The 13798-nt window shown below is 32.1% G+C and overlaps 1 protein-coding gene across 1 annotated transcript; it reads right to left on the bottom strand.

The window, feature by feature from the left end:
- Positions 1–930: 930 nt before the first annotated feature.
- LOC134716791 (leucine-rich repeat-containing protein 3-like) lies at positions 931–13424 on the bottom strand. Its single transcript, XM_063579799.1, has 5 exons — positions 13336–13424; positions 10747–10916; positions 4401–4472; positions 1990–2061; positions 931–1006 (listed from the first exon to the last, which is right to left on the bottom strand). Exons 2-5 carry the CDS (start codon positions 10914–10916, stop codon positions 931–933), a joined length of 390 nt encoding a protein of 129 aa, XP_063435869.1. The 5' UTR covers positions 13336–13424.
- Positions 13425–13798: the final 374 nt, after the last annotated feature.

Below are 13798 nucleotides of genomic sequence, written 5' to 3'. Positions count from 1 at the left end.
CCTGCATTTCCTATTTACGGGTATTTCTGTACAAAAATAGGACAGTTGCTTTCCATTCATTTGTTTTTTTTATTTTTTTGCTTTTGAATTTGCTATTTGATATGGGACTCTCCGTTTCCAATTTTCATCGGAATTGAGTTATTTTGTTATTTTAACTTATTGCGCACACCGCCATCCAAAACAAACAACATTAGACAATAGAATTTCAGCTTACCATTAGAAAAAAACTTTAAAAGTCATGTTAAAAAAGAATTGACACATAAGGATGTACTTTGTTGAAAAAAATAATATATACATATATAAATATACTTTAAGTCAGAAGAACACTAGTTAATTAAGCGACGAATTTAGCTAGAAATATTGATAGGTTATTACGCTCCTTTTTGAGATATTTATATGTTTTAATATGACGGGAAATGGCCTGATTCGGACTTTTAACTTTTATTTGCATTGGTAATATTTGGGTCTTAAATCAAATGAAGGGGAAAAAAGAATCTGTTGGAATATTGAAAGTAATACTAGTGGAAAATAGCAATGAATTTAAAAAATAGGATAATAAAACTAAATTTTGTGAAAAAATTGTGTATTTGCAATAAGTAATTGTTTAGTAGGTTCAAAGAAACAGTTTTACAAGAACCATGTAACATGTACATTCCATGTCATTTTTTCTTTTCAAATTTCTAAGATATACATTTTTCAATCATTTTTACCAAAAAAAAATAATAATATGCATGTTATTCCTAAAACAGAGAAAAATCACAAGTAGCAAAATTGACAGCATGGTAAATTTAAAGGTAAATTTATTCAGATTGGTCCATTACATCTTTATCTTTTACTGTGCTTTTGTCACGATGATAGGCCAAAATTAGGTAAAAATTGATGAAAAATGGTAAAAAAAACCCTGATAAATACAAGCCTTATGACTGAAACTTACAAATAAGATAGGTTTCGCAAATGTTTGAAGTATGTATCTTCAATCTTTGTCATCGGGTTATTTTGGAGTCGCCTGTAAGAGAAAACCAACTTTAAATTACTTATGAAATATACAATGACAAAAAACAAAAATGTGGCGGTGTTTTTTTTTCCTCTTGTCTTATTGATATGAAATAATAATATTATAATAATAATTTATAATGAAAATAATAGTAATTTATTATTATTATTATTTACAGTAACCCATGGATTCATGACTGACTTGGTCCAAGTTAAGGTGTGTTCCTTACAACATTTCGTTAATTCGGTAGATCTATAAATCATTTTTTGATATTTTTTTTCTACTTTTAATTTGTATTCAACCTTATTTTTAACATTCATATTTGTGAGTTTCTCTGTGATCAATGTGCTTGCGTGTGTTTCCTGATGTATTTCTGATACGTAGTGTTGTTATGTATGCGATATTTCTTTAACATTGTCACAAGAGCTGAACTAAGTTCAACCCGCCATTTTTTTTTTAACAATGTCCTGTTTCTAGTCAGGAATATGGCAGTTGTTATAAAATAGTTCGTTGAGTTAGCGTTTGTTTTTGTTGCACTTCAATATTCCTTTGTTTTCCTCTTATAGTTGATGTATTTCCCTCGGTTTTAATTTTATACCCGGTTTGTTTTTCGCACAATAAGGAATTGTGTCAAAGTGACAACAACCCGACCAAAGAGACACACGGATGTCATCAATGTGTCTTTAAAACAGCGAGAAAATCCTCCAATCAAAGGCCTGCATCGGCTGACTAAAAAATGCAGGATGTTGCATTCTGAAACCATGTATTTGAAGTCGTATCGACGGATGTCAAAATGTTTGCAAAACATAAACGGTGCAAACATTTTGGCACCAGATGCGCATTTGTACAATCAATATCATAATTTCATAATGGTGTTTTGTTATACAGCAGGAAATTGACTTTTTGTCAAATAATACAATGGTGACATAATTGAAATAAAAGATTGTTTTTATAGAATATTTCAAATACATAATGTATAATCTAAACCTACTTACAAAATCTGTAAGCTGGAACTTTCTCCAAATGCATTATATTCAATTGTTTTAATCTTGTTATAAGACATGTCTCTAAATATAAGAGTATATTATGTTGTACTAGTTTATATGTTTCATGCTCTTATTCTTTCTTTAATTTCTCTCAAATTAGTTGCATTTACATACAAGTACTACATTGAAGACCTGTTTGTGACCTTCTGCTGTTGTCTGCTATATGGTCGGGTTGTTGTCTCTTTGACACATTCCCCATTCCCATTCTCAATTTTAGTACTCGCATTAGAAGAAAGATAATGCACTAAATATAGATCACGAAAGGCAACAGCAAATTGTGGTACATTATTTTATTATTTAGTCTGACTATTCTTTGTCACAATACAAGGCATTCAAATTCAAATATCTTACTGCCTTGTTTTCCTTTATGTTTAACATCAAATGACATTTGTCGACAATGTGCAGAGGAGATATATTTCGGAAAAAGACTGGCTTCTCAGTTGAGCTCAGTGAATGAGGTATCTACTAAAATTATCGAAATTATTATTCTGGAAACATGTCTCATGATGAAAGTGTAAAAGCAAATTAGTAGCAGGTATGGAATTACAGATATATATATAAGAAAGGTAGCCAAAATCTTACAATGAGAAAGATAGAATATAATATTCACCCTTTGTCAGACTTTGAGTCTTAAATACTAATAATGAACTTTGTAAAAAAAACGTACGAGTTCATTAAAAAACATTTTTTAAAAGATTGTCAAATGAATTCTGTTGCTCATAAATCAATTCTGTATCCATGTTGTGTCGTGTGATTTTTCGTAAATATTTCCAGATAGATGCATAGTGTCTTATAAATCGGGAGGAGTACTGTTGATTCGTTTATATTTGTGGGAACTGATTTTTTTGTGGATAGAGGAAAACTTCTGTTTTCATTGATATTTTATTTCTTGGTTTTACCAATCTCCGCATAGAAAAATCTTAATTTGTTGAACATTTGAATCATGGTCCATCTGAACAATTATGAATCCACAGTAATTAGTCATGTCAAGAAAGCTGAGAAACTCTGGAATTGTCGTTTGTACTTCTGCATCTTTGACTGTTTGAGATTCTATGGGTCACATGAAATACCCTCCTTTGAGAATATAACTGCAAAGAATTTAACGTTATTCTTGTTGAACTCACACTTGTGTTTTTTCTCGTTGGTTCGAAGTAGGTGCTTAAACCTGTTTTGTTGTCCTGTCTGACAACTCGCTTATACCTTTCGCCGCATCATAAATTTCTCTAGTTTATTGGAAAAGAAGTGCACATTTATGGTTATCGTTGTTAATTTACAGACCCACAAATAAATTTTTAAATGTCGAGACACATCGTTCAAAACTGCGATCTGCATTGGGCTTGTCACTGGCGTGCCGTAACCAAACGTTGGATTTAGATTTCCTGTAATTATTTTTGCTTTAGTGTCGTTGTTTATCAAGTATTTGTAATGTTCTTGAGGTTTCAAGCGTTCAAATGAAGACAAAAACATGGCTAATGATAATAGTATTCAACACAAAAAAGGAAATAGTAATGAAATTATAAGGTAAAAAACAAATGCTGAAAATTCAGAACAGAAAGTCACTAATCAAAAATGGCAAAATCAAATGCTCAAACACATCAAACAAATTGATAACAACTGTCATATTCCTGACTTAGTACAGACATTTTCCTATGTAGATAATGGTAGATTAAACCTGGTTTTATAGCTAGCTTAACCTCTCACCTGCATGACAGTCGCATAAAATTCAAAGACATAATAGATAAAAATGACATAAATAAGTGTACGGTGGTCAACATTGTGTTGTACTCAAACCTTACAAGGATAAAGCTATGATATTACAAATTTCTTTTAATTTTTGCAATATATTTGAAACTCACTATGACTCAATCTAATTGTAACTCTATCATCCACAACTGATAGAAGCTATATAGAAGATATGTGTAAATTTATAAATTGTTTAAAATATATGAATACCCGGAATAGCATATACAATCTGTATATAATATTCGGCAGTATTGTATATTGCTGACCACTTCATTATGTTAGATAAGTAATTTTTACGTGTTTACCGGAATATCTTTTTTCTACGGTTTATTACCTTATCTTGTGCTCTGAACTCTGAACAGTAACTATGAACATCTGAGTGATGGATTTTTCAGATGATTTACAAGATTGGTATATAACATTTGTTGAAAGCAATGTAGTTGTTTACATTATCGGTATTATAATTTGAATCAGATTAAGAATTCTATTTTTTTTTAATTTGTGAAGTCAGTTGAGTTCCATATTTGAAAAATCACACTATGTGTCCTTTTGTACTTTGTGAAAACAATGCATTCCCGTGACCAGTTAATCAGTTTATTATAAACATATTTGCTTACATCTTATTCAGATATGGCAAATTTGCAAATACACCACTGGGAATTCCTGGTATGTTATTTCTGTCAAGAAGACTGAAATTAAAACGTTTAATATATGCAGAGTAAACACAAATAATTATGATCGTGGTCAATAAATAGCAAAAGGCAATGAATGTATATGTAGAGCAACCTTCTTACAAATGTACCGTCATATCTGGTATAATGGCTGACATACATATCTGGTGGTTTAAAATATTTATTTTAAGATAAGGAACTTCTTACTAATGTGACAAAATGCAAAAACACTGCTTGTAATCTGAGATGTACCTTCACATAAAGTCTGTCTGAAAAAACTGCTTTCAAATGGAATAAAAATACGCTAAGTATGTTTCATGCATGCGACTTGCCTTTCTAGATTAACCTTCATCGGCTACTCTCATACATTAAAATCATTTGAAAGACAGGGGTGTTTAAATACGTTGAACCAATAAATGCTATATGACAAAACTTACATGAAATTGATTAATTGGTTGTTTGATTGAATGTATTTGACGCCACTATTACAACTATTGTGCTATTTCATGACGGTTAGGTTTTATTGTAGGCGCAATTGGAGTCCGACTTTGGTAGGAAAACTGACAATCCTAGTCAATAGACCACTTTCGAGTTCATCTGTCACCGGAAAAAACTCGTCAACTATACGCGCCTTTATGACATCATTTACCAGATATAGCGGGTCGCCTGTATCCCTGAACTATTTACGTTCATCAAGCGTCTTAGTGATCGTCATTGTGCAGGATTAACTAGAAATAATGGTTGTTCTGTAGGTACTTAATGACAATTCCCTAATGACAGCAAGGCTGATTGTCAAATTTGAGAATTCAATTTGCCGAATAATTCGTACAATATAGAATTATAGTTTTCCAACCACTCGCTCATCATTGGAACGGAAGTGACGACGCCCCTAAACGCACAAATGACGTTCACTAAAACCAGATTTTTTTACGGAAAGTTGTCTATTAAGACATGTAAGATTAGAGTCAAAACCACCGGCACAAGCGGGTTCAAAATCACACGACCTTAATGATGACCATTAAATCACCGACCACCCACGTGAGTAAAAGAGGTAGCTAAGGTTAGAGAATCCTTTCATTGATAAAAAGAAATGCTATCTTGCAATTAGTATTATATTTGAAGAATTCTAGGGAATTTGATTTCAACTTCGTACTTTATTTTGCCCTTTTAACTTTTTGGATTCGAGCGTCACTGATGAGTCTTTTGTAGACGAAACGCGCGTCTGGTGTATACACAAAATTTAGCCCTGGTATATATGATGAATTTATTCATGTCATTGATGTTCATGTCAACACAGAAGTGCTGACTACTGGGCTGGTGATACACTCTCCGGATAAGTTTTTAAACGGGATATAAAGAATTCGCCGTTGACATTGAAAGTGCATTTGTTGTGTCATTGTAAACTCGTGATAATACTTAATCCATCAACACCAAATGATGTAAAAGCAGTTGTTTCTTTTATTAAAGAGTCATTAGAACTGAGGAAAGGAGAACAGTAACTGTTTTTATCATATTTCTTATAATATTGTCGAGTTTTCATTATGTTTCATTATGTTTGTTTGTCAATGTATTTGCCACAACCAAAACTGGTTTTTGTATGTTTTGCAAATAAAGATATATATTGTATGCTTCCAAGGGAACATTCAGGAATCTTCATGATGATCTACACAAGAAATGGTGAAATTTGCCACCACGTAGGATGTCAGTTTTGGGGGAAAATCCCCCATGTGAAAACCCATTTTTACAGACATCCCACGTGCAATGCTTCAAACGCATGCTTGTGTGAACTCTCATATTACCATACCAGTGATCATACTTTCCCAAAAGTCTGGTCGGCAAGAGGGTAAAAACGGTTTAATCTCGCTTTTCTTTATTGAACTTATGTCAGCAAATGTCCTTCAAAATCTTGTTACTACATATCGTACAAAGGAAAAACCGAATCAACAGAATTTGGCGTCTACCAATATCTGTTCATGTGAAGGGTGGTAGAAAGTATTTAATTCACCGAGTAATATTGGAAGAAGACAACGATGAAAACAATGACTGATGTCAGGTTTTCGAAAGTTGTCATGCCCTTTGTTTGCTAAAGTATCCCCAAAAACACTCTTTCTGTTGGGTCCATGTGTGTTTCTATAAGGCAAATGTAATAAAATTTAAAACGTTCATAGAGCTAGAATATACGCTGAATCATTAGTTCTTTATTAAACTAATTTGATTAAGTTGCCTTGTGAAATATTTCTGACTGGTAATAACTATACATCAATGGAAAACTAAATTGACTTTTAAAAAAACGTAAAATTCAGAAATATATCTTTAAAAGTACATATGATGTAAAAGACACACTCATTACCAAGCAAGCCACCCAATGGAACCCCAAGGACATCGAAAAAGGGGAAGGCCAAAAACCACCTGGCGTAGGGTACTAACAACCGAGCTAAGTAAAATTGGGATGATCTGGAAAGAAACAAACGTACAGCCATGGACAGGAAGAAATGGAGAGAAACTGTAGTCGCCCTATGTCCCCCTTAGGATAAAGTGGATTAAGTCAAGTAAGTCATGATGTAAAAAAAACCTAGCCGCTCACATTTGTCTATGCGTATATTAAACAAAGGGCACAGATGGATTCATGACAAAATTGTGTTTTGGTAATGGTGATGTGTTTGGAGATATAACTTAACTGAACACTCTTGTTGTTAACAATATATGTATCTATAATGCACTTTGTCCAGTAGTTAGAGAAAAAACATTTTGTAAAAATTTACCAAAATTTACGAAATTTATGAGAAATTGACTATAAAGGACAATAACTCCTTAAGGGGTAAATTGACCACTTTGTTCATGTTGACTTATTTGTAGATCTTACTATGCTGAACATTATTGCTGTTTTAAGATTATCTCCTCTATCTATAATAATATTTAAGATAATAACCCAAAACGGAAAAAAATCCATAAGATTACCAATTCAGGGGCGGCAACCCAACAACCAGTTGTCCTATTCATCTGAAAATTTTAGGGCAGATAGATCTTGACTTAATAAACAATTTTACCCATGTCAGATTTGCTCTTAATGCTTGGTTTTAGAGTTATAAGCCAAAATCTACATTTCACCCCTATGTTCTACTGTTAGTCATCTTGGTTGGTTGGCCGGGTCATTGGAAACATTTTTTTTAACTAGATACCCAAATAATGTTTGTCGCCAAGATTGGTTAAATTTGGCTCAGTAGTTTCAGAGGAGAAAACTTTTGTACAAGTTAACAGACGATGTCGGACGACTGACGCAAATGATGAGAAAAAATAACTGAGAGTCGGTTTTTCTTCCATCTTCTATTTTCTTATTGTTGCTAGTCTGAATTCCCCTGAAAATGGGCATTTGAGGTGCAGTTGAAAATGATGTTTCACAATTCATTTCATTATAAATTTCTAAGTTTAGTAACAATTCAGATATTATTTGGAGACTTTTTATAACCTCTTGTGAAATAAATTGACAATAGTGAAAAAACTATCACTAACCTTTGACCTTATTTAAAAACAAATTGCACCATATTTCAATTCTACGACAGTCTTCCCTTTATTTGTTATATTGTTCCTTGTGGCACAATGCTAAAAAACGTAAAATTCAGAAATATATCTTTAAAAGTACATATGATGTAAAAGACACACTCATTACCAAGCAAGCCACCCAATGGAACCCCCAAGGACATCGAAAAAGGGGAAGGCCAAAAACCACCTGGCGTAGGGTACTAACAACCGAGCTAAGTAAAATTGGGATGATCTGGAAAGAAACAAACGTACAGCCATGGACAGGAAGAAATGGAGAGAAACTGTAGTCGCCCTATGTCCCCCTTAGGATGAAGTGGATTAAGTCAAGTAAGTCATGATGTAAAAAAAAACTAGCCGCTCACATTTGTCTATGCGTATATTAAACAAAGGGCACAGATGGATTCATGACAAAATTGTGTTTTGGTAATGGTGATGTGTTTGGAGATATAACTTTACTGAACACTCTTGTTGTTAACAATATATGTATCTATAATGCACTTTGTCCAGTAGTTAGAGAAAAAACATTTTGTAAAAATTTACCAAAATTTACGAAATTTATGAGAAATTGACTATAAAGGACAATAACTCCTTAAGGGGTAAATTGACCACTTTGTTCATGTTGACTTATTTGTAGATCTTACTATGCTGAACATTATTGCTGTTTTAAGATTATCTCCTCTATCTATAATAATATTTAAGATAATAACCCAAAACGGAAAAAAATCCATAAGATTACCAATTCAGGGGCGGCAACCCAACAACCAGTTGTCCTATTCATCTGAAAATTTTAGGGCAGATAGATCTTGACTTAATAAACAATTTTACCCATGTCAGATTTGCTCTTAATGCTTGGTTTTAGAGTTATAAGCCAAAATCTACATTTCACCCCTATGTTCTACTGTTAGTCATCTTGGTTGGTTGGCCGGGTCATTGGAAACATTTTTTTTAACTAGATACCCAAATAATGTTTGTCGCCAAGATTGGTTAAATTTGGCTCAGTAGTTTCAGAGGAGAAAACTTTTGTAAAAGTTAACAGACGATGTCGGACGACTGACGCAAATGATGAGAAAAATTAACTGAGAGTCGGTTTTTCTTCCATCTTCTATTTTCTTATTGTTGCTAGTCTGAATTCCCCTGAAAATGGGCATTTGAGGTGCAGTTGAAAATGATGTTTCACAATTCATTTCATTATAAATTTCTAAGTTTAGTAACAATTCAGATATTATTTGGAGACTTTTTATAACCTCTTGTGAAATAAATTGACAATAGTGAAAAAACTATCACTAACCTTTGACCTTATTTAAAAACAAATTGCACCATATTTCAATTCTACGACAGTCTTCCCTTTATTTGTTATATTGTTCCTTGTGGCACAATGCTTGAAAGATCCAAAAACTTACACACAAGTAATTGTCCGGATACTACAAAGTTAAGATGTTTGTTTTTTCCCTTTTTTGTTCCTTAATTCCTAAACTGTCAGTACCATAACCCCCAAAATGAATCCTAGCCTTCTACTTATAGTATTGAGTGCTGTAGTATAATTTCAGAGCAATCGAAATTCTTATACACAAGAAATAATCCTGAATCGAAAAAGAATGCTTCTTTTATGCCCCTTTTTCGTAAGTGATTGGAACCATCATCCCCAAAATAGTCCAAACCTTCCTTTTGTGGTATTGAACCTTCTTTAAAATTTATATAGATCCATTCACTTAAATTGAAGTTGTCCGGAAACCAAATGTGTCTTCGGACGACGCAGACGATGAAGACATCATAGCAATATACGAACCGGAAAAAAAATTGCGGTCGTATAAAAACAACTCTTTGATGGTCAAGCCAACAAGCACCTAAACAACAAACCCTATTAATGTTGAATTTTTTTTACAAACATGCACCAAGAAAACAACAACAAATATCAGTGTGATTTGTGTAATCAGGAATTTGCAACTTCAAAAGACCTAGCGAATCACAAAGCAGGGAAACATAACAATACAGTTCACACATGTCAACACTGTCTGTGGGAAAACGTACAAATGGCCAGCCAGTTTTTATAGACATATACAAGTTATAAATAGATATAAATACTAAAGCATTCTAATAAGTTTTTCATTTGTTGCAAGTCTAATTATCACATTAATCTACAATAAAAATTCATCGCATCTTCGATAATTCTACATCAGAAAAAAAATGCTATACAGTGATAATTCATCGCATCTTCGATAATTCTACATCAGAAAAAAATGCTATACAGTGATAATTCATCGCATCTATATTGAAAATGGATCGTTTTTGATAATTGATATTCTATATAATGTTGCCTTTGTAACACATATTTGAACTTTAATACATTTGATTTACATTAAAAAGACATATCATAATGAAAATATGTTACAATTTAGTTTCAAATCAATTATTTTGGTAATTTCAAAACGTAAACAAATAAAGTTTTCCCATGATCCTTTATTCTACAATGAACATACTCGCAAACAACAGTGAAAATGAACTGACTGGATTCGCACTTTATATACACTGGTAGTCTGTGGTATAGAGCAACAAGATGACAAATTCAACAAAATATGTGATTGGACCTTAATTGGTATTTATTGCCACTTGTCCTTTGCAATGTAAAACATAATAAAAAGATGTAAAAGAAATGCATTTCTATATATGTTTATATATTATGAAGTGATTGGTACTGAGCATGATCTTATCATTGCACCAAACAAAAATTGAAGCTTAAGTTTGTATCACTCACATGCTGTATGTGTCTTCAGGAAAGTTAAATGATATCGTTTCCAAACCTCTTCCATAACAATTTGCTGTTGGAAAATCACCTGTGCTGCAGGTACAGTCCGTTGGACAACCGAGTGTAGCTACAAGCGTTAGTGATATTACGAAGAATACTATCATGTTTGATATAGTCATCTGCAATGTAAATATAATTTTGAATTAGTACAGTCTCAAAATATGTGGAAGGAACAATTCAATTGCTTTTTCTAAAGTCTACAGAAGAAAATGAAAAATACAAACACTAATGCAATAAAGTTTATTTCGGTTAATACGATTCTGTAATTGAAAAACAAATGATACAACCAATGCACAGAAGAAGAAAAAATCGAAAATAGATGACACACAAACAGCATTTTTTTAAAAGATTCGAACTCAATTCTTTTCTACTAATTCAAGATATGTTGCTCGCTCTACAAGCGTAGTTTATATTTATTAAAGCTACATGATCATACACATATATTACATTCTATCAAAAATATAAAATGAAAGTTTGACAGTTATGAGACACCAAACACATTTGTACAAAAAGTTATTTCAAAATTAGCTTTTCAACATACAATTCTATAGTATTTCGGTATTGAAATGATCAAGCAAACCATTTTTTTTAAGAACACATGGTGACATATAAGTGTAAGAAACTGCGACATTTGGTCTCTGGTGACAATCATAACCTATAATCCTGATTTTATAATAGCATGCATAAAAATCATGTACAGCGTAAGAGACAATTACATTAAAAACCAAGGAGTAAACAAAGACTCACAAAACCAAAGGACATTTACATCAACAGTTATAGATGTTAATTGAAATACAACACGAACTCCACTAAAAACCGGGAGTGAAATCCGGTGCTCCGAAAGTGTAAGCATTTCCTGCACCGTATTCATCACCCGTCGTGTTATTTCTTTGTTCAGTTCGGTAATGATGGAAGGTTATTATGACTGAGGAAGAATATCAGATATGATTTCTGATAGGCTTTTGTCATAACGGCCAATCAGCTCATGATGGCGACCGTAACATTTCTTGAGTGATAACCTTAATTTGATTGATTTGTAGCCCTGGCTTAGCAACTTTTGAGAGAGCAGTATTTCTCGTTCAACAAAATCAACGTACTTTGAGCTAGCTGGGCAGTCTGACTACTGATATGTCTAATGAGGGTTTGTAGAATGATGTAATATAAAGGTTGTGTAGAAGCTGTTATTCAAAAGCAAAAATAATGTTCTGCAATGTGACTCTCCCTCTCCTTCCACAAATTACTATATAAATCACAAAACTCGTTAGTGCAATATTCTTAGAGTTTCTTAGGTTTAATGGCGACGAAACATATTTTCATATTTTATTGCCCATTTTGAAATAAGATGGTTTTCAAAATGCATGGAACACAGTTTAACATACAACTCTTATAGAAAGACATATGCATAGCTTCATTACTTCAGTGTTGAAATGAATATCAATAATGTAATCAATTTTATAAATTTTCAGTTTACAAAACTTTGAATTTTTCGAAATACTAAGAATGTTCTTATCCCAGACATAGATTACCTTAGCCGTATTTTGCACAATTGTTTGGAATTTTGAATTATCAATGCTTTTCAACTTTGAACTTGTTTGCGTATATTAATATTTTGATATGAGCGTCACTGATGAGTGTTATGTCTTACGTCTGGTGTACTAAATTAGAATCCTGATACCTTTGATGATTATTTTCTTGGAAAACATCTCACAAGTTTTAATTTCTTACGCACAAAATGATAATAGGTCAAGCGAAACATATGATATTAAATATATATTGAGTTGAGATATCAATAGAATTAAAAAAAATATATGTTAGTTCTGCTCAAAGGAAACACAACGGGTGATTATACTGTCATAATGTTACTAGTACTTTCATGCTAAATACAGTGTAACATTTCCAAATTACCATAACCCAACCCTCAAATCCAACAATAATTTTTAAAGTTAATCTGATATCTTTTCATGGTTGATATTCTTGTTAAAATTTGCCTTTTAAAAACGAAACAACATATTATTTTATTGAGCCGATAACCAGTTTCATTGTTACGATAAATAGCATTTACAAATATTTGAATGTTTTGAGACAGACAAAAAAGTCTTTTAGAAAGCACCAGCTTTAAAATAAAATGTAACACTGTCATCAGAGATGTAGTTTTTGAGGTTAGAATACGGCAATATTTGTCTATTTGTCAAAATAAATCTTAAAACCAATATTTGATTGAGTTCGAGTTGCTCAGTCCTTGGATGCTTGGGTTTCTTTATTGTATCTTGTGTATTTATCAGTTAGTCTTGTTCTTATCTAAACATGGACTTGCTAGTTTATTTTCGACTTATATGGATGAATGTCCCTTTGGAATATGTTGCCTATCTGTCAAAGAACATAAATTACGGACTGCTTCCATGTAAAACAACCACATTAATACAAAGAAAACTACACATTTGTGATATATTCTTATCCAGAATATGTACGTAATATTTACATAAAACCCTTCATTTTAAAAATGGACAGAATAGCCAATGAAGGAACTCTTCCACTTACCTGTAACACTCTTCACCTCCTAGCACCCAACTAATTGTTGTTTAACCCAAATTGACATAAATATGTAATTTTATACCATTGGATACGTTCCAATACATCTTCTACGCCGTTAGTTTTGCAAAAATAGAATTAAATCACTTTTCGGTAATTTACATTTGTACTGATGGTTTAAATTGAAAACAAGCAGATGCTTGCATTTTACTTTTTACATACCGTCAGTACAAAAATGTTAACAATGTGTTTATATGTTTAGTCTTTTAAATTATAGTCTGTTTACGATATATATAGTAGAACAGTTCTTAAGAATAAATTGCGTTTTAATATTTTTAGTAATCAGTCAATAAACATCTAATAAACCAATTAAAAGATATATTGTGTTTGTCAAAATATTTTGCGAAGTATTGGTGTATTATAGATGAATTTACCAGGAACACTCAGTTACAAGTTCATATATCGGTTTCTT

Source organism: Mytilus trossulus, chromosome 4 (genome assembly GCF_036588685.1).
Source record: "Mytilus trossulus isolate FHL-02 chromosome 4, PNRI_Mtr1.1.1.hap1, whole genome shotgun sequence".
NCBI lineage: Eukaryota > Metazoa > Mollusca > Bivalvia > Mytilida > Mytilidae > Mytilus > Mytilus trossulus.
This window is presented reverse-complemented; position numbering and strand designations above follow the sequence as displayed.

Coding starts and splice junctions, on each gene's coding strand:
- LOC134716791 (XM_063579799.1), bottom strand. CDS start 10,916: ATGACTATATCAAACATGATAGTATTCTTCGTAATATCACTAACGCTT. Junction 2,062..4,400: donor TTGCCATATCTGAATAAGAT/GTAAGCAAATAT, acceptor TCTTATATTTAG/AGACATGTCTTATAACAAGA. Junction 1,007..1,989: donor AGTTCCAGCTTACAGATTTT/GTAAGTAGGTTT, acceptor TTTCTCTTACAG/GCGACTCCAAAATAACCCGA.